Source organism: Nycticebus coucang, chromosome 10 (assembly GCF_027406575.1).
Source record: "Nycticebus coucang isolate mNycCou1 chromosome 10, mNycCou1.pri, whole genome shotgun sequence".
Classification (NCBI taxonomy): Eukaryota; Metazoa; Chordata; class Mammalia; order Primates; family Lorisidae; genus Nycticebus; species Nycticebus coucang.
The window spans coordinates 91585993-91609167 of NC_069789.1; the positions used below are offsets into that span (position 1 = coordinate 91585993).

Consider the following 23175-nt stretch of genomic DNA (forward strand, 5'->3'; position numbering starts at 1 on the left):
GAAGATTTAATGCAATATAGTTTGTTTAGTTTGTCTCTTGATATGCAGTAAATGTTTATAATTATTATTCAGTTAACAATTAATAATTACATACCTACTTTGTGCTAGGTTGTATTCGTAGAACTTAGGATAATACAGAGAATAAAGTCTGAACACTTAGGGTTATAGATAATTTCTTTTTTAAAAAATATATCTTACAAACTAGAAATTCTGTCTTGGAAATTAGTGATGTTTCCACGGATATCATGAGTGTGCTCTAAACTTTGGATTTGAAATAGAGAACTCAAATATTTTCTAGAGCAGTGGTTCTCAACCTTTCTAATGCTGCGGCCCTTTAATACAGTGACCCACAGTTTGAGAACCACTGTTCTAGAGTAAGTTTTTATAAGGATTTAATTCAGTAATTTAAAAGTTTTAGTGAGTTGGGTGGCGCCTGTGGCTCAGTGAGTAGGGCGCCGGCCCCATATGCCGAGGGTGGCGGGTTCAAACCCAGCCCCAGCCAAACTGCAACAAAAAAGCCGGGCGTTGTGGCGGGCACCTGTAGTCACAGCTGCTCGGGAGGCTGAGGCAAGAGAATCGCGTAAGCCCAAGATTTAGAGGTTGCTGTGAGCCGTGTGACGCCACAGCACTCTACCCGAGGGCGGTACAGTGAGACTCTGTCTCTACCAAAAAAAAAAAAGTTTTAGTGAGTTAATTTAAGTATGCTATACCAGAAAATGTCTATATCTATATCTATCTAACCATAGCCATGATTTTTTTATCCCTAGGCAATGAAAACTACAAACAAATAGCAATGTGTGTTCTTTACCACATAAGCATGGATGACCGCGTTAAATCAATGTTTGCATACACTGACTGTATACCACAGGTAAGAGGTTTAAGTGTTTAGAGAAAAACAGTCAAGATATATATATATATATATATATATATATTTTATTCCCATCTCTTGATTTATCAAGTATCCTTTTCCTCAAAAAAAAAAAAACTTCTTATAAATACTGTAAATTTGTTATATAAAATTTGAAACTATAGAACTATATAAAAATGAAAATAACTTTATCTCAAACCCAAAGAAACTTTTAAAATTTTGATAATCTTTTTTCTATTTAAAAAATAATAATACATTGAAATTATATGGTATATGTAACTTTTATATATTACTTTAGTAGTAAACCTTGAATATACTCCTGTCACCAAATTCTTCAAAAATTATTCCTTATAGTTATATAGTACTCTCTGATGTACCATAATTTAAATACTGTTATTAATAAATTGCATGTTTATAGTTGTCCAATTTATTACATAAATGTAAGCAAATGAAAATAATGTGGAATAAATATCACATTTGTAAATGATTACTCACATCTCTGACTTTTTCTATAGTTTAAATGCCTAAAAATAGAATGACAAGTCAAAAGATATGAACACTCGTGTCTTTGACATGTTTTAGTCAAAATACCTTCTAATAAAGGTATTAATACAATTAAATACAAAATAAATTTGTATTTCCAGTTAGAATTTCACTTTTAACACTGAATGTTTTGTCTAAATATGTATTTTATTATTTTTTACTTGCATTTTTATGAATATTGGTGAAATTGGACATTTTCTCATGTTTACTGTTTATATTCTGTTATAAGTCATTTGTGTTCCTCACAATTTTTCTGTTGGCATGTTGTTATTTTTATCATTAGAAAATAAGATCAGTGTATATAATAACTATTTTAACTCTTTGTCACATTGCAAGTTTTTCCCACGTTTGCAACTTACCTTTTAATTTTGTTTATAGTTTTGATAGTTTTAACTGCTTTATATTTGATAGTTTTAACTGCTTTATATTCCCTGATGGGAAAATGCTTCATCAAAATTCTTTCATTTTTATAGCACCATTCTCAGGAAAGACTTTTGCTAAGATTTAGTTGCTTATTTCATATGGTAGGTCTGTTTGTCTTGAAAGAGTTTACTGATTTTTTTCTTTTTTTTTTTTACATGGACTGTTACAAAGGTAGAGATTCCATAGATACATGATTTTTCTCTTAGGGAATTAACAATCACAGAATGACTATTGTGACATTTTTACTAAATCAGATATCACTAATTTGAATATCTAATGATTAAAGCACTGTGTGCTGATTTTTAATATTACATCTTTGTAGAAGATTTTTCTAAGATATAAAAATACCTGGATGTATAATGTACAATAAAAATGGTGCTTGTGGCTCAGTGAATAGGGCGCCGGTCCCATATGCCGGAGGTGGCGGGTTCAAACCCAGCCCCGGCCAAAAACCACAAAAAAAAAAAATAAATAACATTTTTAAAAACACATTAAAAGAATATGAACAAGTCATGCTTATTGAAGTAATTCCTCTTAAGACTTATACTAGAAAATTCCTTATAAGCCTAAACAAAGTTATAAAATGTATGTTACTTGAAAAATGATTGATAGTGACACAATAAAGTCCCATTTAGTGTTTCAAATAGATCATAATTTATTATTGTTAATTCTGATTATCTGTCCTTCTATTTATTTTAGACTGGTGAAATAATCCTAAAATTGAATTTGCTTTTTCAGAATGTTAACCTTTTACCTACATGCCATTTAAAAAAATTAATAAATTCTCAAGGGTAATTTCTTAGACTTTTATACCAAGGGATAATTATGCTTGTTTATAGGAAATAGACATTGCTGAGAGAAAATATAGCACATCTTAATCTAACAAGACAGAGCTTCTTATAAAGATAATGCATGTCAGTCTGTAGCCAATGGGAAGTATAATCAAACTCCTTGTCAAACAAGTTTCCAATAAAAGAGTAGCCATGTCAAAGGGAGATTACAGGTAATTTAGTATGGTCTCACTCCATATGTTCTAAAGGTTTCTGCTTTGCAGTTTCAAAGGGTGCTCTTTTCCCAATCCCATTTAGAATCAGAACTTCATTGACTGCAGGATATGAATTGGAGAGCAGCCAGAAAAGAATAATATTCCTGCTGAGGTGGTTTATATCCAGATTTAGATTTTAAAGAGAATAATGTTAAATAGAAGAAAAATAAATGCAAACCAAGAAAGGGTGAAAACTTACTATGCTGATGATCAGACATTTCCTTTGTAATCCCTCAGCTTGCTTCTGCCTGGAGGTCTTACCTACATACCTCTTGTTACTCTGTTGTTTTGGCCTTACCTGTCTTATTGACATTTTACAAGAATACTTTCTCCCTGCAGTTTTTTCTTCCTTTTTTTTTTAAGTTTGCTTTTATTTAGTTAATTTTGTTTTACTTGTGGAGGGGCTTCTTCCAATTGCTGCACAATCTACTAAATTGTTAGATTTGAAAATATTAAAATCAATGCTATTGGTGCCATCTTGCACCCTCTATTTCTTGGAATTATATTTTTTTTAAAAAGAACTTTTTCTTTTATAAGAATTTGCGAACTTCAGAAAAATTTTCAACATAATAAGGAGAGTTACCCCACACTCAATTTCCCTTACCATTAAAATCTTGCTTTAGTACCGTGCATTTGTCGCAGGGAGCATCTATACTTAATTTCCTTAATATGTACTTGCCACCTGTTTCAAGGTGGCATTCAGGATACCACAGTATGTTTAGTCCTCATCCCTCCCTTAGGCTCCTCGTGCCTGTTAAGCTTTCTCATACTTACCTTATTTGTTTGTAATTAATTGTTTAACTATCTTTTTTTTTTTTAGTAGATTGAGCAATTCATGGGGAAGAGTTCTATGCACGTCTCCCCCACTGCCGTATCCACATTCCGTTGCACTCAGAGGTATTTGCTGAGTAAATAAAGGATGAAAAGAAATAAAAAAAAAAAAAAAACTTACTATGCTGAATTTTGAATTTGAAGTTATCCTACTCTTTTTAGAATATATAATCTCAAACATAAAATGTAAAACTTTTTTAAATGAAAAAACCAGAAACAGGAGTCTGTCTAGATTACTTTTTAGACATTGATATTATTGCAATTTAAAACTTTATAAGTAGAAAGTTCTCCCATACATAACATTTCAAGAACAATTTCTATGCATGTATTCTTGTCTGACAGTTTTCTAACATCAAACATGTCAGCACTGATGTTTTTAGAATATCTGTCATCTCTGTTTCATGAACAAAATTTTCTAAAACTTATTCAGGGGTCAAGGTTTTGGGGGGTTTTCCTACTTTTTTTGCTTTAAATTTTCAGCTCTTAAGTGGGGTTATGTTACCAAATTACGTTGTAAATATCCTGAAGCTTTTAGTGTGAAGCAATGTTTTGAGGAAACAAAATGATATTCTAGAATATTCTTGTTCCTAAAGTACTATCCTGCCTTTAACTTGTAATTTACAGTGCCCAGTTTTGATGTATTTAGGGAAAAGTTGATAATGTTTTGTTTGCTACCCAGTGCCAGGTTCATTACAGAATAAAATAGTTGTAGAAAGCGAGTCAGAAATTCAATGAAATTTCCAAGTTTCTTTCAGTAATTAAGTAAGTAATTCATGGGTATTGGCTACTTGAAGTAAGTTTATGTCAGTAAGGCTTTATACTCTTTTGTGTCAGCAGTTGATTAACCTACTTATTAAAATAAAAAACCATATCCAAGGTTAGAATGTCTTAGAGTTAATATAATATTCTATTCTTCTTGAAATTATGCACATTAATTTTTGCTTAGTAAAGATACTCAAGTAGTACAAATGAATTTTTCAAAGACAAGCCTAAAATGAGTTTGAAGGTAAGAAAAAAACAATGGTTCCCAGTGATTCATAATCATTCCAGTGATCAGAAAGAATGTGGAGTATAGTCATATTCATTAACTACATTGGATAATATGTTTTAAGGTGCTTTATTAACTGTAAATCACTGTACAAAAGCAGGGTATTCTTAGTAAAATCTTATCATTTGGAGCCCATTCATGGCCCAATTTAAATGTTGCCTTGATTATATGTGTTTTATAGGATAAACCTATAATTAGATTAGAGTTCACTTTTAGAAAATATTTAACATCCAGAGTAGGTGATTATATATACAACATGCCTCATAATCTCTCCCAGTATTATATTGCTTTGCTTCCTTTGTACTTTATTGCCTCTAATTATCCAGTGTACTCTAATTTTCTTGCCCTATTATATCACTATTCTGTGAAATTTGGGGGCCGGGTCAAGTTTTTCTTTATACATGATCTTAATGGTCTCAGTGGGTAGATTGTTTCAGGTAACCATACTTGGGGATAACCAGGAGTTAATGGTTGCATTCTAATAATAGTTAAAAGTACACATTAACAGTTCATTGTTATGTAGACCTCTGAGATGCATGTTTTGTTTAAATAGGTGCAAATGCCATCCAGATGCTTATAAAAGTATTTATTGCTAATAGAATGGCCAATCAAAGTACATGGTTAAGTAGTGATGTCATAGTGTTATTTAATATTTCACCCTAGAACAATGTTCAAGAATCTTCATAGTGATCCACATGCTTTCCACCACAGTTGTCCTATTTGGCCCCTCTTTGATCTGCATGCTTCTTTTTAGCTGAATGCTGGTAAACGTCGTTTCTGACAGCCCCCTTTGCTCTTGCCTGCCATTATCTGCTGAAGTTCAGAAACCAGAGCATCACTTCAAACAGGAGAGTTAGGGAGTAGCCAGTCAGAAGAGATTCCTGAGGCATGCACAGTTCTGGCATAATCATTCAAAGATGTGTGGGTAGGGGGGCTGGAGATGGTAGAGGTGTATGTGAATACAGAGAGCTGTGGGGGTTGGCCTCTGGTCACTGGTAAATAAGTGAAGTCAGGTGCCAGAGAGTCTAGACACAGTGATTTCAGTCCTGGGTCTTTGGTATCTGATACTCAATATGGGACTTGTCTGATTGAACACTATTGCTTCTTCTTTGCACAGGCTGAAGCCCTTTTAAAGCTTTCCTGTTAAATTAGTAAAAGATGACAATGGATGCGGTTAAAACAGAAAAAAATCTAGTTTTAATATTTCCTAGTTCTCAGCAATTATACTTACTTTTGAAGTGCCATGATAACAATCAGAGATATGATGTTGCACGTGGAATTTGAACTAAACTATTATTTTTAAATTTGAATGCTCTAATTAAAATTGAATTGTTTCTCTTTCTTATTGTGAAAACTAATTCTATATCATTATACATTCCATTCATATTTAGTCCTAATTTCTCTTGACTGGGGGGATGGGAGTTGTTAAGTTTTCAAGGCATTATTTTTTTAAAAATCTAGCTCCTGCTTATTTATTTCTACACAGGATTTAATTTCAAAATCACCAGTTTTTAAAAAAATTACCAGTAACTTCATTTTTAAGGGCAATTTTCATACTACAAAGGTTGATTTGAAGTAAATACTTTTTGTTAGCAATAAGTATTTTGTCTTATTAAAGATTTCTTTCAACACAACAGATTTTCATCATTGTAAAAAAGTTTCTTGATGTCAGTAGTAGTTTGGAAGAAATCTATAGTAAGTTTTAAATTCTAGTATGAAAAACATAATTATATTTATTAAAGGATTATCACCTACATTTTTATTTGTAATGTAATTGTTACTAGAAAATTTATTTGTAATTCATTATTGGCAGAGAGTGAAATCTGTTAAATATATACAATAAATTAATATTATTGTCTCTTTACCATAGAATCTGTTTATTCTGTAACATTATTAAGTGTTAATGATTCTTTACCCAGAGATTCCATTAATGGTGACATTTGTGATTAAAGCTCTGCCCTCTGGGGGAGGACAGGATATATGCCAACTGTTCATGTGCTGCAGTTTTTTGTAGTTTTCACCATAATCAGTGCATTTTGTTAGAATTCTATCTGACAATTAGAGTAGTATGGGGTTTTAAATTTTGGTTTCCAGGTCATTGCCAGCACACAGAAATATTTTTATGTATTGACCATGTATCCTTCAGTTATCACTCATATCAATCATATGACAATTTCTACAATTGTACCTACAGTCCAAATGTTTCTTCTAAACTTAGGCCTGCATTTATAACTTCCTACTGAATGTCTAGGCTGGACTATCACATAGGCAATTTGAACTCAATATACCTAAAACCAAAATCACTATCTTCTCTGTAAAGTTTTTTCCTACTCAAGCTTTCTTTTTTTAGTAGATGTTAGCACTACCTGGCATGTCCATTGCAGAAACCTAAAAGTTATCTATGACATCTCCACTCCCTTTACCCCGACATCTAGCCAGTTATTAAATTTCATTGTGGTTCTCTAAGTATGTCTCTAATCAATCCTTTTATATTTATCCCCATTTCCAGACTTACTCGAGGCATACTTACTTTTCCTTTAGCCTCCTAGATGGTTTCCAACATTTTCTTATTTCGATCTACATTTTTCCTGGCCAGATCTATTTGAGATGCAGATCTTTTCCTGACACTTTTTTGTTTAGGATCCTTTAATACCTTCTCATTAGACTTAGGGTGAAGCCCCAAATCCTTACTACAGTACTTCAAGATCCTGCATGTTCTGGCTATTACCTTCTTACCTATCAACACTGTTTCCATTTCTCTAAATATGCTTACTTTCTTTTAGTTCTTCAGTAGAGTAATATTCTTTCCTGCATTGTGAGCTTTTGTCTTTGCTTGGAATTCACTGCTTCCAAACAAATTTTTTTTAATTCTTTAAAGCAGAAGTTTATTTCTCTTGTATTCTCTACTATACTTGTAAGTTTATATTTAATGCAGAGCATCTAACGCTTCCTTAACTATTCTTTTAGATATTGAACAGTGAAAGCTTGCCAGTTTTATGTGTCAAAATGTATATTGTATTATATTATTTCCAATGTACAATCTAAGATAACACATTATGATGAAATATTCCTTCTGTTTTTTTTTTTCTTTTTGTTTTTTAAGTAAAATATGCCCTGTGTTTCTTACTAGTTAATGAAGATGCTCTTTGAATGTTCAGATGAACGAATTGACTTGGAACTCATTTCTTTCTGCATTAATCTTGCTGCTAATAAGAGAAATGTACAGCTTATTTGTGAAGGTCAGTGCTTTCAAGCTTGAAGGGTAACCTCTTTAAGAATCTGGTAATTGGCAGAGGATGGAAAATAGATAATAAGGAATTAAGAATTGTAGTGGATATGTACATCTTATTTTCAAATGGTTTCTTTCTATGGCTATAATCTTTAAAGGTCAGATAAAATATTCTTATGTCATGAGTGGATACACTTACCCTTCAGTAACATTTTTATAAACCACAGTCAGCCTTAATTGAAATTTGATTTTGTAAACATTTTCTAGACAAAATGACACTTTTTATTTGTAAAGCAGTCCATTACAGTGTAGAGTGATAAAATACTAATGTATTAGGTTACTGTTTCTAAAATAGTATTAGAAACACTAAATGTTAAAATGGCTTGTCATAAATTATAATGTTTCAGAGTCTATCTAATACGATTTTCCTTGTCTGAAAAGTAATGTATTTGTTATAGAAAATGCAAGTGAGCAAAGAATAAGTAATTAAAATATTTACTCCTACTATCTGTAGATAATCATAGGTAAAATTTTAATGTAGTGGGGTGGCGCCTGTGGCTCAGTGAGTAGGGTGCCAGCCCCATATACCGAGGGTGGCAGGTTCAAACCCAGCCCCGGCCGAACTGCAACAAAAAAATAGCCGGGCGTTGTGGCGGGCCCGTGTAGTCTCAGCTGCTCAGGAGGCTGAGGCAGGAGAATCGCGGAAGCCCAAGAGCTGGAGGTTGCGGTGAGTCCTGTGACGTCATGGCACTCTACTGAGGGCAGTAAAGTGAGACTCTGTTTCCACAAAAAAAAAAAATTAATGTAGTGATTCTGTATATTTTTAAATATAAAATGTGTTTTTTCTTCTATATATAGTTATGTGTCCTTCTAATATTAGTAATATCTTGAATAATATCATTTCATGTATTAAATACGTTTATAAAACATAATTTTGTTAATAGCTGCAAAATTGTCCAATAAAGGATTTTATTTCACTACTTTAGGTACAGTTTGTTGCCACTTTTTTTCTGTTACAAGAAATGCTGCAGTAATTATCCTTTCTCTGAATGTTTACAATTTTTCATTTTATCTTCTTAGGATAAATTCCTAAAAGTATATTTTTCTAGGTCAAAAATATCAATTTTTTTAACACTTGTGCTGCGTATTTCAGACACAGAAGAGCATATACTGTGTGTTTCTATTTATATAAAGTTCTAGAACAGCAAAACTAAGATGTATTTTAAAATAAAAAAGAAAAGAGGAAGAGGACAGAAGAAAAGTGATTGTATCTGGGGAACAGAATTGAGAGAAAGAGGCGCAAGGGAACTTTCTGGAGCGGGTAGAAACAGTCCATGTGTTGATCTGTAGTATGGGTTGCACAAGTATATACATGTATCTGTATAATCAAATTCTACACTTAATGATTTATGCATTTTACTTTATAGAAATTATTGTGGATATTTTTGAAAATTAAACAAAAAAGTTATTAAACTTAAGTTAAAACCTTAATTTTATTGGGGGAACTTTCTATTTCAGGAAATGGGCTCAAGATGCTCATGAAGAGGGCTCTGAAGTTCAAGGATCCATTGCTGATGAAAATGATTAGAAACATTTCCCAGCATGATGGACCGACTAAAAATTTATTTATTGTAAATATAATTTTTGACATTCTATTAAAATCGAATGAGAATTGAAGATTTAAATTGCTATAGTTAGAAATATAACTCTTACTGGACTCTCATCAAGTATTAACTCCTGATCCAAATTGACTCTTCTGTTACAGACTTCTTTGTTAGTTCAGCTCTTAGAATTCTGAACCTAGGTTTCCATGTTGGTTTTGTTTTGCAGTCCCTACTCCTGTTCCCTTTAATCTCCCCACTGCAGCCTTCATGCCTTTCACCAGTTCACCATAGGCTTTCTTAGCATTTAGATCAAGATCATTAAAACCAGAGAATCACATTTGATACTGATTTTTTCTTCCTGTGAGTTAAATTGCTAGACTCCTATTGGTTAATTATTAGACTAAATAAAAAATACTTTAAATTTGTACTAAATTTCTGTTTTGTTCAGGATTATGTTGGGGATCTTGCAGCCCAGATTTCTAATGATGAGGAGGAAGAATTTGTTATTGAATGTTTGGGAACTCTTGCAAATTTGACCATTCCAGACTTAGACTGGGAATTGGTTCTTAAAGAGTACAAGTTGGTCCCTTACCTCAAGGATAAACTAAAACCAGGTTTGTGCTAAGTATTTCACTTTTTCGTAATCAGTTATTTCTTACTGTTGGGGATAAGACTGCTACAGCAGTATTGTGTGACTACAGTATTATATACTAGGAAAAAACTTTTCTTCCCACAACTCTGTGCTCCCAGAATGGTGGTCACTGGATCTCTTATATTTATACTCTCTTCTCTTTCTCCTAACACTGTTTTCTTAATATGAGTTTCCCTTTCCTATTCTACCTTTCTTGTTGTTTTTTTTGGGGGGGGGAGGGGTTAAATTCTGCTTTTTTTAAATTAACAAATACTGTCCACCTCTATGTACACATACACACAAGCACAAAGTTATTTGAAGCATTCAAATGAGTCTTTTGTTTTCTGTCTCCATTGTAATTCAATCATATTGTCAGAGACTTATTTCCACTTCTCTTTTTTTTTTCTTTTTTTTTTTTTATTGTTGGGGATTCATTGAGGGTACAATAATCCAGGTTACACTGATTGCAATTGTTAGGTAAAGTCCCTCTTGCAATCATGTCTTGCCCCCATAAAGTGTGACACACACCAAGGCTCCACCCCCCTCCCTCCGTCCCTCTTTCTGCTTTTCCTCCCGCCCATAACCTTAATTGTCATTAATTGTCCTCATATTAAAATTGAGTACATAGGATTCATCCATTCTTGTGATGCTTTACTAAGAATAATGTCTTCCACTTCCATCCAGGTTAATACGAAGGATGTAAAGTCTCCATTTTTTTTAATAGCTAAATAGTATTCCATGGTTTCCACTTCTCTTATTTCCACTTCTCTGCTGCCCCCATCACCATGAACTGTCATCAGTGAGCTTGAAATTTTAGAAAAAAGATAAATTTATCAGCAATTTGAAAGAATTGATTTAATAGCTTTGATTAGCTTTTCTTTGCATTAAAATTTTGATAATATAAATGAATTTAGATCAAGACATCAATGAAAACTTTCTATGGTTTGATTTTACTAGGTGCTGCAGAAGATGACCTTGTTTTAGAAGTAGTTATAATGATTGGCACTGTATCCATGGATGACTCTTGTGCTGCATTGCTAGCCAAATCTGGAATAATCCCTGCACTCATTGAATTGCTAAATGGTAAATAATCTTAATTTACTGTCATGCTAATGTCTAAACAGATTACTAGTTTAAATTTTCAAATATGAAATGCAGAATCTGTGATCATAAAATAGTATTTATCTTGTTACATTAATCATTTTATAGCAACTTAAATGATATAGTTAAAAAAATGAATTAAATAGAGCTAACTAGGATTGGATAGTAATATCAAAGAGCTTGAGGTTACCAAGTAAGAATGTTACAGTAAAACAATTCGGGACCAATTTTTCAGATAGTGTTCTCCCCTCACCAACCTTCAACAACTAATATAATGGTCACCACTTATCTGCAAGGGATATGTTTTAAGACCCCCAGTGGATCCCTGAAACCACAGATAGTACTGAACCTTATGTATACTATATTTTTCCTACACATACCTATCACAAATTTTAATTCATATATTAGGCACATTAAGAGATTAACAATAATAACTAAGAATAGAACAACTATAACTATGCTAGCATCTATACTCTTGTGCTTTGGAACCATTATTAAGTAAAATAAGGATTACTTGAATACAAGCATTGTGATACTGCCAATATTGATCTAATAACCTAGACGGCTTCTAAGTGACTATGGGTAGGTATGTATACAGCGTGGATACACTGGACAAAGGAATGATTCAAGTTCCAGGTAGAGTGGACTGGGATGGTGACAGATATCATCATGCTACCCAAAATGACACACAATTTAAAACTTAGAAATTATTTGTTTCTGGAATTTTTCATTTATTATTTTCAGATTCATTGACTGTAGGTAACTAAAACCAAGGTGGAGGGAGACCACCGCTAAGGGAAGAGTACTGTAATCTATCATTTTTCTTCTTTCTGTTGAGTTTTATGTTGGTTTGAGTTGGACATCCTCTTTTGTGAAACTCTATTTTTATATCTTGATTTGTAAGTAAGGAAGTTCATTTAGAAGCTGATTCTAAATATCATATTCCCTTTTAGATCAAGAGGGTTTTTGTCTACCGAACTTCCTGTGATGATAAAAATGTTTTATATCTGCAGTGCTCAATACACTGCAGATACAGATCATTTGGTTATATGTGGCTGTCAGGACTGAGAACCTGAATTTTTAATCTACTCTAATTTTAATTAACTATAGTGGCTTATTGGTCAGGAGGACAGTGCAGGCTCAGCATCTTCCCCTTGAATTTGTATTACCCATACAGTGCAAAAGCTCATTTTTTCTCTATATTGCATACAAAATTTATCTAAATCCAATGTTATTTTATTAGGACAAGTTCCCTAGGATCTTACATGTTAAAAGTAGCTAACAGTATAAAAGTTAAAAATGTATGATATGACTAAAGAAGACTCTTTCATCTGAGTCTTTATTGTACTAAGCATAATATATATGCATTTTATATTTTAATAGACTTTTGGTATGTTAACATATTTAAGGAAACATACATGGATTTAAATTATATAGCTCAATGAATTTTCAAAGTGAGCACACCAAGTTATCATTACCCACATAGGAAATAAAACAGTACCAGCACCCTAGAAGTGCTCTTCCTCCTTGGAGTCATTATCACCTGAAAAGGGGTTTTTATCTTTTTTTTGTCACTAATATATGAATTGTGGTTAGTTTTGAACTTTATATTTGTGAGATTTATCTATGTTATATACAGAAGTTTGTTCATTTTCATTGCTGTATATAATAAGTCTATTATATCAGTATATCACTATTTTTTCTACTATTGATGAAAGTAGGGTTGGATTTTAGGAGGGAGGAGGACTATTATAAATTATGCTCCTATGAACATTTTTGAACCTTTCACTTGGTAATTGTATGTACTCATTTCTGATACAGACCTAGGAGTAGAATTGCCGGGTCACAGAGTTTTCGTGTGTCTGGCCTTAATCAATGATAATAATCTATTTTTTAAGGTCGTGTCAGTTTTCAGTCCTTCCAGCAATGCAGAAAGTTAATAGTTGTTCCACATCACCACCAACTCTGGGCATTATCAGTCTCTTTAATAGTAGCTTTCATACTGGTATCTCATTCTGGTTTTCATTTACATTTCCCTAATGACTAATGAAGTTGAATGCCTACTTATATTTCTTGACTATTAGATATGACCAATGAAATCATGTGCCTATTTATCCCATGAACATTTTTCTCGGACAGTTTTTTAAAACTTATGTCCAGTTCTTTAATGTACTACATTTTAAAAATAGGTCAGATAGAGATAATACCCCTACATTTAAAGTATTCCTTCTCAAAATTATTTAGATATATATTTTTTAACCTTGCTATACCTGTCTCAGAGCCAGATATTTTCAGATTAGAAATAATTAAAAGAGAAACTAGGTAGTTGGGAGGTGAAAATGAAGATAGTGTAGTTGATAGAGTGGGAATGAAGATTTTGTGAGGAGCTGGAGAAAGTCGAAGCAAAATGACCTGTTTCCCGGAATTGCTGTCCCATAGGGATTTTAATTGAGACAGCTGATACATTTGTAAAGAGAGAGTTAGCTCAGATTGGTTTACTGTGTTTTTATGTTCTCTAACATGAGATCATCACAGAGTCTACATAATACTCTTTTTAAGAAGTATATAACTTTTCAAGATTAAAACCCTTGGGGTTAAGTGAGAGAATACTATATACCAAGAGAGTAAGTGAGAATTTCAGCACAATTTCTTTGGGAAAATAGTACTTTGGCAAATTAATAAGGGAGATTATTTGGGTCATATTGGACTTTAAAGAGGCCCACAATTTATTCTACACAACTATTGATCTATTCTAGAAATCTGTTTCAGGGCAGCGCCTGTGGCTCAGTGGGTAGGGCACCTGCCCCATATACCTGGGCAGGTTCGAACCAGGCCCCGGCCAAACTGCTACAAAAAATAGCTGGGCATTGTGACAGGTGCCTGTAGTCCCAGCTACTCGGGAAGCTAAGGCAAGAGGATCACCTAAGCCCAAGAGCTGGAAGTTGCTGTGAGCTGTGACACCACAGCGATAAAGTGAGATTCTGTCTCTAATGAAATAAAACAAAAAACCTCAACAAAAAAATAGCTGGGCGTTGTGGCGGGCGCCTGTAGCCCCAGCTGTTCAGGAGGCTGAGGCAAGAGAATCGTGTAAGCCCAAGAGTTAGAGGTTGCTGTGAGCTGTGTGACATCCTGGCACTCTACCCAAGGGCGGTACAGTGAGACTCTGTCTCTACAAAAAAAAAAAAAAAGAAAGAAATCTAACACGTCAATGAACTGTTACCTATAGTTGATGGTTAACAATGCTATTAGTAAACCAAATTTTATAACTATTACTTAAAACTAGATTCCCATAAATAATTATGGTTTCACCATTATATATGGACATCAGCTATTCTGTTACTCTCTGTATGATATTAAGCTTTTATTAATTAGCTTTTATAATTACATAACATTATTTTTTACTATTATAATTAGATTTAGACTAAACTACTTATTATTTTATGCCAATATGTAAAAAGTAATTTTGTGAACATTATTCAACAAAAGAAAATGCCTTTTTATAATAGTTTAATTGCCAAAAACTTAGATCCTTTTTAAGAATTTTTTTTCATGTGAGGTCAATATTATAAATACAAAGGTTTGAGGCTGGGCGTAGTGGCTCACACTGGTAAGCCTAGCAATCTGGGAGGCCGAGGTGGGTGGATTGCCGGAGGTCACAGGTTCAAGACCAGCCTGAGCAAGAACAAGACCCATTTCTAAAAATAGCTGGGCTTTATGGCAAGTGCCTGTAGTCCCAGCTACTTGGGAGGCTGAAGCAAGAGAATTGCTTGTGCCCAAGTTTGAGGTTGCTGTGAACTATGACGCCAGGGCACTCTACCCAGGGCGACAAAGGGAGACTCTGTCAAAAAAAAAAAAAAAAAATTAGAATGGTTTAAAGACTTCTTATGATGGACAAAACAAAAAACAAGTGGTGGTAAGTGTTTCCATATTACATTAGGAATACAGAAATTAATTCAATGTTTTCTTTCTTATCTCCTTGTCCATTTTAGTTTTTCTCATTCTTCGTTACTTTCCACAGTGTTTTTCAATTTGGTACATACACATACTGTTCTCTCATATGAAGTCTGTATTTCCTTTTCAGCTCAGCAAGAAGATGATGAATTTGTATGTCAGATAATTTATGTCTTCTACCAGATGGTTTTCCATCAAGCCACAAGAGATGTCATAATCAAGGAAACACGTATCCTTTCAGTGTTTACAACAGATAATGACCTTTCATGTATTCAGAAAAGATGTGTCTTGGAGGTATTTTTCCTTGAAAATGTTGATACAATATAGAAAACACCGACCTTTGAAATAAACTTAACAGATGTGCTATTTCCCACAGAGGCTGTTGATCTCATGTCAGTGTATAGGTGGAATATAATGAGAATAATCTTATTATTATAACTTGGCAGGTTGTAATTCTTAAGAAACTTAACACAACAGAGCTTCCTTCTTTACTAACATGTTAAATATCCAAGGTTCCTAGGACTTTTCCTTGGTCTTCTTGTAATCTTAGTTACTCAATGTGAGAACGCACATCTATTCCCTTGACTCCAGCTACCAACTATATGCTAAGTATTTAATATCTTTAAAAACTCTGTCTTGAGTCCTAGGCAGTTGTTGGGCCTTAAGCTGAAAATTTTGTATCTGTCGTGTCTTTCACTATAAACATAAGCATTTATACTGCAGACATTTATTGAGCTTTGACCATCTAAACAGACACTAGTTTAAGTGCTGGATGTGTAGGAAAGTCAGTCCTTGACCTCAAGGAGTTCATAGTCCCCTTGGAGCAGCAGTTCTTAACCCACAGGAACTGTGAACCACTGCATTAGAGAGATAGACAAGTGAATATGAAATGTAAAATTATAATCCAGTGCGATCAGTGTCATAAAGACATGTACTTGGGGCACACTAGAATTAAAATACACATATAACAAGTCTAGGGATGTCATGAAAGACTGGCAGGAGAAGTGAGGTGTAAACTGCATCTTTCTTTGTTTTATAATTGGGATGGTCTGTTGTATTAAAAAAAAATCTGCTTTTGAACTTCAAGGACAAAAATCCTTCATTACTACATGGATAGTCTGCTTAGCATACATAGTTCTTCATAACCTGTTAATTTTTCCAAAGTGATATGTTCCCATTTTAACCTCAAAATTCACAATTTTCTCTTAGTACACCAATTTCTCATCATTTATCAGATGTGACACTCCTTGTTAATACTTATGCCTTTTTGTGTGCTCATCAGCCTTATTTCTCCCCCATTTTTACCTCACAAGCTCCTACTCAAATAAAAGTTTATACACCATCTTATCAGTTAATTAAGCCTTTCTGTTATGTGCCTCCCTTCTTCCCAGTAGAAATGATTTTATTTTAACCTCTAAGAAATATTTTGAATTATCTATTCAATAACCTGTCTCTCACAAAAGATTTTGAGGTCCTCAAGCACAAGGACTGGCTCTGTCTTACTCATCTCTGTTCACAAAACTTAACATAGTACCTGTCATGTGGTAAGTACTTGTTTGGTTAAATGCTTAATTCCTTTCAAAATAATACTTTATGAGACATTTTTTAATGATACTGCCATTGCTAAAGACATTTTGAAACTCATCTGGTGTTACTGTCAAAGCCAATGACATAGCTTTAAGTATCACATTTGCAGGAAAATTGCCATGATTCTAAGGGCAAATTTAATTTCTGGAACCATATAATGTCTTCAAGAGGCAAGTCTGATGAATAGCAAGTCTAATTAGAGAACTGTTCATTTTGATGGGGCACAAAATGTAAATATGACACACTTCCTGGGTGCAGGACTCAGCTACAACTCAGTCTTTGGACTTTACCTTACAAACACAAATAATGTAACCTAATAGTATGTACTCTTATATTAATCCCTAATAAAAATGTCAATATTCCTTTGCCTTAACAGCTACATTTGAGAGGTTGTCTTTTAACATACAGTAATAAATTTTTTAATGTGGCTTATATACTGACTCCCAGGAAGATTAATTCCAAATATACTTTTAAATGATTTTAAAATCATTGGAATAAGTTAACTTTTCCCAGCTGTATTCCATGGAACATATTCCTTGAGTATTAATGATTGCTTAATGACAAAAGGGTGCTGTGATAGTAAATTAGTTTGGGACGCACCGAATTCAAATTAAATAGGTTTTCTTGCTACAGAAGAATGGCAGCTGGGATCATAGGCACACACCACCATGCCTGACTAGTTTTTTTTTTTTTTTTCTGTTTTTTGTAGAAACAGGTCTTGCCTTTGGTTCTTGGAACCTCTAATGTGCTTTTGGGGGTCTTTAAAAGGATATTTCATATATAAACTATTTTAAACTTACCTAACTATAAAAGCCACTATGGAAAGTGGTAAAATGAAAGTATATCCTAGGTAACATCTTTGAAAGACAGCTCTGTTTGTAGTTATCTCATAGGGTGGTTTTTTGTGAAGACTAAAGAAGAATGAAGTGTTTATTTAAATTACCTACTAAGAGCCTAGCACATAGTGAGTAAGTGTTACTGCCTCTGCTCTGGTATGTCTCAGTACCTTGTCGAACTCTCAGTATTAAGAGAACTTCTTTTGATTTTTCTTCTCAACATCACTTTCTTTGTATTTTCCCCCCTCCAAGTTCAGTTTTTGTTTGATGTCATTGTATCTGGGGTCAGTATTTTTAGCTTGTTATCTGAAGACATTAACATGTTGATAATGATGTGAATGGGAGATAAAAGATCTGCTAAATTAAAATTTTTATAAAACCGTCCTTAAAATTGGATAAAGATTGCTATGAAGTGCTTTTGCCACAGTACCAAATTCCGAAATGTTTTGGAGTTCAAAAACAGGATTTTTGTTGATGCCAATGACATTTAAACATATTATGTTGCAACTTGTTACACATTAAAAATTATGAAAATATTTTATTACACCATAATATTAAGCATCTTAATGTGATTTTTCCTATGTTTCTGATATATTTAAACACTTATAGAATCTGTTAAGCAATAATTCATTCCTTTTCCCATTTTTTGTCAAACCAGAAAGTTCGATAATTTTACACACAATCCTTGACATTTGGCCAATGTAGACTTATTTTAGATAATGTATGATTGATATTAAGATATTTAAAATTACTAAACTGTCTCTTCAGCATAAATCAACCCATAAGAATCAGGAACCTAAAATTAAGAACCAGCACTGTTGTAGTAGATAATATTTACATAATCCCAATAGTTACAATATGGGAAAATGAAATACATTTAGCCTTCCTCATTGAGGCGTTCCACATCCGCTGGGTCAACCAACTATATAGATCAAAATATTTGGAAATAATTTTTTAAATGTAAAAATATGTAACTATAGTAACCATTTACATAGTACTTACATTTTATTAGATATTACAAGTAACTAGAGATGATATAAATATGTAAAGATGTGCATAGGCTATATGTAAATACAACACCATTTTATGTAAGGTGAACATCCATGGATTTAGGCATCCATGGGTTAGGAGCTGGTGTCCTGGAACCAGTCACCTGACAGTTACTGAGAATTAACTGTAATCCAGATTTGTCTAGATCCTCTTAAATTCCCCTTGGAAAAAAAAAAATTTTTTTTTTTTTTTTTTTTGGGATATTCTCACTATGTCCTGCTCAGTAGAGTGCAGGAGCATCACAGCTCACAGCAACCTCAAACTCTTGGGCTTAAGCATTCTCCTGCTTAAGTAGCTGGGACTACAGGCGCCCACCACAAAGCCCGGCTATTTTTTTGTGGTGGTGTTGTTGCAGTTGTCATTGTTATTTAGCTGACCCGGGCCAGGTTCGAACCGGCTAGCCTCAGTTTATATGGCCAGCACTGTAAGCACTGTGCTATGGTGCCGAGCTTCCCTTGGAAATTTTTAAGATTTCCTTAGAGTATTCATTTTATCACAATAACCATGGGTGTCATTTAATTATTCATTAAATAAAAATATGTTGAGTACCTCTATGTTCTCAGACCTGGGGGTTCTGTGCTACACAAGAATAATGAAAACTTAGATTCTGTGGAGAAATGAGGCAGTTGATACATATTTTTTATAATTTTTTAAAAATGGCTTTCAGAGAGCACAAATATTTTATATATGTAAATACATATCCTCTACATTTATATATATTCCTTTTTTCCTCAAAAAATACTAAGTAACACTAATGAGTAGACACTCTGGGTTAAGTTTTATCTGTGCCTCTTGCTAATCATTAAAGATTAAAATGTTTTTGGCATTATAATCAGTGCTACAAGGAATGGTATTTACTTGTACATATGTGGTGGGGTTTCTTAGTAGATACTTATGGTCTTTGTTTTTAAATAGTTTTAAATAAGACCAACTGAAAGTATCAGAGGCTGCAATTTTCTTTTTTTACTGCCTCTTTTGATTCATTGAGGTTTCTTTATTGATTTGAATGTGCTTTATTCTCCCTCTCCCTTTTTAATTTACACATTTCATTTCCTTTTTTTGGGAGGCAAACTTAAATTTCAACATGCATTCTCACCAAATTCTAAAGCCATATATCTTCCTTTCTCTGAGTCTGATATCTCTACTCTCATTCATCGGCTTCCATGTTATTTGCTATCTAGTATAATAATTTCATTACACTTTTATAACACTTTTGTGACATCCCAGAATTAATTGTATTCTGATTATTACTTTTTAAGAAACAGTCCTTATTTAAAATTTACAATCTGTTGAACATATTTCCTTATTTATTATCTTTTCTTGAATTCCCTTCTTCTATTCCCAAGTTGAATTCTTTCATAATGAAGTATATTCTTTTATACCTAGTGAATATTATCTATGAATAATAAAATCTGTCTTTATCTAGAAATAACTAGTTTGTCCTATTTATTAGTAATTTAGCAGAAAATAGAATTCTAGGTTAACAGCAATTTGAAAGTACTTTTTCACTGTATTCTGGACTGTATTGCTGCCAATGAGAAGACTGTAGTCAGTCTAATTACTGTAAAACTCAGATGATAATTTATTTTTCTTATAAGTGACTTTGTCTTTTTGTCAGGAAGACCCAAGGAATATTCTTTTTCTTTAACATGAAGTTATTTTACTAGAGTTTGACTTTCGATATCATTCTTCATTAATTGTTCCAAATATACAAATGTACTCTTTCCATATATAATTTTAAGTCATTTTATTTCAAGAAAATTCTCATGAATTATAGTCTTTTGTATTATTCTAATATTTTAGGGTTTTTCTGGAGGGGATTTCTGTTATGTTGAATTTTCTTTGCCTATCATTAATATCTGTCAGTTTCTAACCTTTTCACCTCTTTTAAATTATTTTTAAATTTTATGTTTTCTTTCTTTTTGCCTTCTATTTCTCTTAGGGTTTATATGTCGTATTTATTAACTCTTGTGTTTAGTTTTTGTGTTTAAATGATTTTTACTTTTATATTTGATTCTTTTCTGAATTATTTTATTTTTCTGAGTTTTCTAATCCTGGCTTATATTGTTTGCTTATATATATTATTTTTTAATTATTTTATCTCTTGAAATATTAGGTTGTAGCTTTTTCTTATGCAAAAATGTCTTGTTTTCTCCCTTTTTTCCTTATTATTATAATAATAGTAAGTTTGGGGGTGCTGTGCTAAACAAGAATAGTGAAATATGAGATTTGACTGTGATTCTTTTCTGCTGAAAAGAAATTTTTGTATGAAATTAATTTTTGTGGGCTTTAAAGAGGGCAGGATAGGGTTTTGTAGCTACATAATTCTAGAGTTCCTTCTTCAGTTATTTTCATGTTTTCAAAAATATGGTTATTTGTTTACTGATTGGGGGTTTTATCCATTTTTACCTAAATTTTTCAATTTTATGTCTTTACTGTTTTTCAGAAAATGAAATATTAAATGTTTCTGGTCATCTTATATTAACGATTTTATTTTAAAATTTAAAGCTAAATTTTAATTTAGCATTTGGATTTTGAGAAATGTGGGATTTTCTAATATGATTGAATTGCCACAAGACCAAATACAGTTTGTATCTTTAACCATTTTTATTCAGAGGCTCCAGCGTATCTCATAGACCTGATGCATGATAAAAATAATGAAATCCGGAAGGTCTGTGATAATACATTAGATATTATAGCGGTAAGTATCCTTTCTACACAAAGTATAATAGACTTCGTTTTGGTAGAAAAAAGACACTGAAAACCAACTTTGAACCATGAATTTAGTGTATGCACAACTTTATATTCTGTTGAGATTTAAGAAATACAATGATACTAAATTTATTTTTTTTAATATTAAGTTTTTTGGCTTTCAACTTTTAAGTATATGACCTCCTTACATAAAAAAGTTTTATGTGTATTCAGAGTTTATATCTAATCTGTATATCCTCTTAGAATCACTTGTTTTTCAGAGAAATTACTGTATAAAAGGAGGGAGATAGAAGCCAATTTTGGTCAAAACCCATGCAATTAACTTTGTAGTCTAGCCATTAAATGTTTTAAATAAATCTTATGTCTGCTATTTTTTTAGTTATTTGATAATTTTTGTTGTATACATAAACTTATTTTGTAATTTGCTTTGGAACGATGGGAAGTACAAAAATCTTAATGTTTATTTATGACTTTGGAGGATTTTGAAGGATGCATTACTAGAGGGATATGATCAGAGGAATGATCAAAGTCTTGGATTAGAAGTTTGTTGACCCCACCTGGATCATTTTGAGTATTTTTGTTACCTGTGCCATATATTGCTACATACAACCAGCTTGCTTCTTCCTTTGAACTGGATTTGGCTCACTTTTTATTTTATTTATTTATTTATGAGACAGAGTCTTACTTTGTCGCCCTCAGTAGAGTGCCAGGGCATCACAGCTCATAGCAACCTCCAACTCCTGAGCTTAGGCGATTTTCTTGCCTCAGCCTCCCAAGTAGCTGGGACTATTGGCGCCTGCCACAATACCCAATTATTTTTTGTTGCAGTTTGGCTGGGGCCGTGTTCAAACCCACCCCCCTCCATATATGGGCCTGGCATCCTACCCCCGGAGCCACAGGCATGACCCTTGGCTCACTTTTTAAAGTTTTTATTGAATTTAGCCTATTCTGTAGTTTCAAAAGTTTAACTTAAGGTTTTTAAACACATCAGAATAACAGTTTGAAAAGTCAGCTAATAACTTTATTGGAAATCCACTAAGTTGGCACTTCTGCTAAATGATATAATTTGAAACTAGATAGTCACCCTTAGGAACTTGTTTGTCATTTTCCCACATTTGTTTTAGAAATTCATCTTATTTGCTGTCCTCTGCTTTTTGGATTTGACTAAATTTCTCATTACTGGTTTAGAACTAACTGGGCATATTGACATTTTTAGCTTTGGTCTCTAAGTCAAAATAGAGAAACTGTTCATATTAAATCTTTGCTCTACCAAGATATTTCATACATGTAGTCCTCTGCTCTCAGAGCTTATGAATATAAAATACTTAATATACCTAGAGAATAATTTCATAGCTCAGGTACTATTTTCTAATAGATCACCATGTCATTTTTGTATGTCATGTGTATAGGATAAATAAGAAACTTTTTAAAATTCCATGTGTGGGTATTTTACTTTAAGCAATGTGGAGAGAAGAGAGTTGTCAATCTGTAATATGCATTACCTTTAACATACCTTTCATTATCTACCTTCTTTTGAGGAAAGGTGTCCAACCTGTAGCCCACAGGCCTCATGGAGATTATTTGAGGATTGTTATGCTTATCTGTGCCATTGTATATCACAAAAAAAATATGCATGAACCTTTTCTTTTGCTCATCAGTTTTGTTAGTATTTCTGTATTTACTGTACGGCCCCAAACAACTCTTATTCTTCCAATA

The 23175-nt window shown here is 32.8% G+C and overlaps 1 protein-coding gene across 5 annotated transcripts in view; it reads left to right on the plus strand.

The window, feature by feature from the left end:
- KIFAP3 (kinesin associated protein 3) overlaps positions 1-23175 on the plus strand; it is a 157231-nt gene that overhangs the window by 82995 nt on the left and 51061 nt on the right. For all 5 annotated transcript variants that reach the window (XM_053606013.1, XM_053606014.1, XM_053606016.1 and 2 more), the window contains exons 11-17: positions 768-868; positions 7889-7997; positions 9506-9618; positions 10040-10205; positions 11180-11305; positions 15405-15503; positions 21363-21448. In XM_053606013.1, the coding sequence (XP_053461988.1) occupies positions 768-868; positions 7889-7997; positions 9506-9618; positions 10040-10205; positions 11180-11305; positions 15405-15503; positions 21363-21448 (800 nt within the window). The remainder of the gene's footprint in view (positions 1-767; positions 869-7888; positions 7998-9505; positions 9619-10039; positions 10206-11179; positions 11306-15404; positions 15504-21362; positions 21449-23175) is intronic.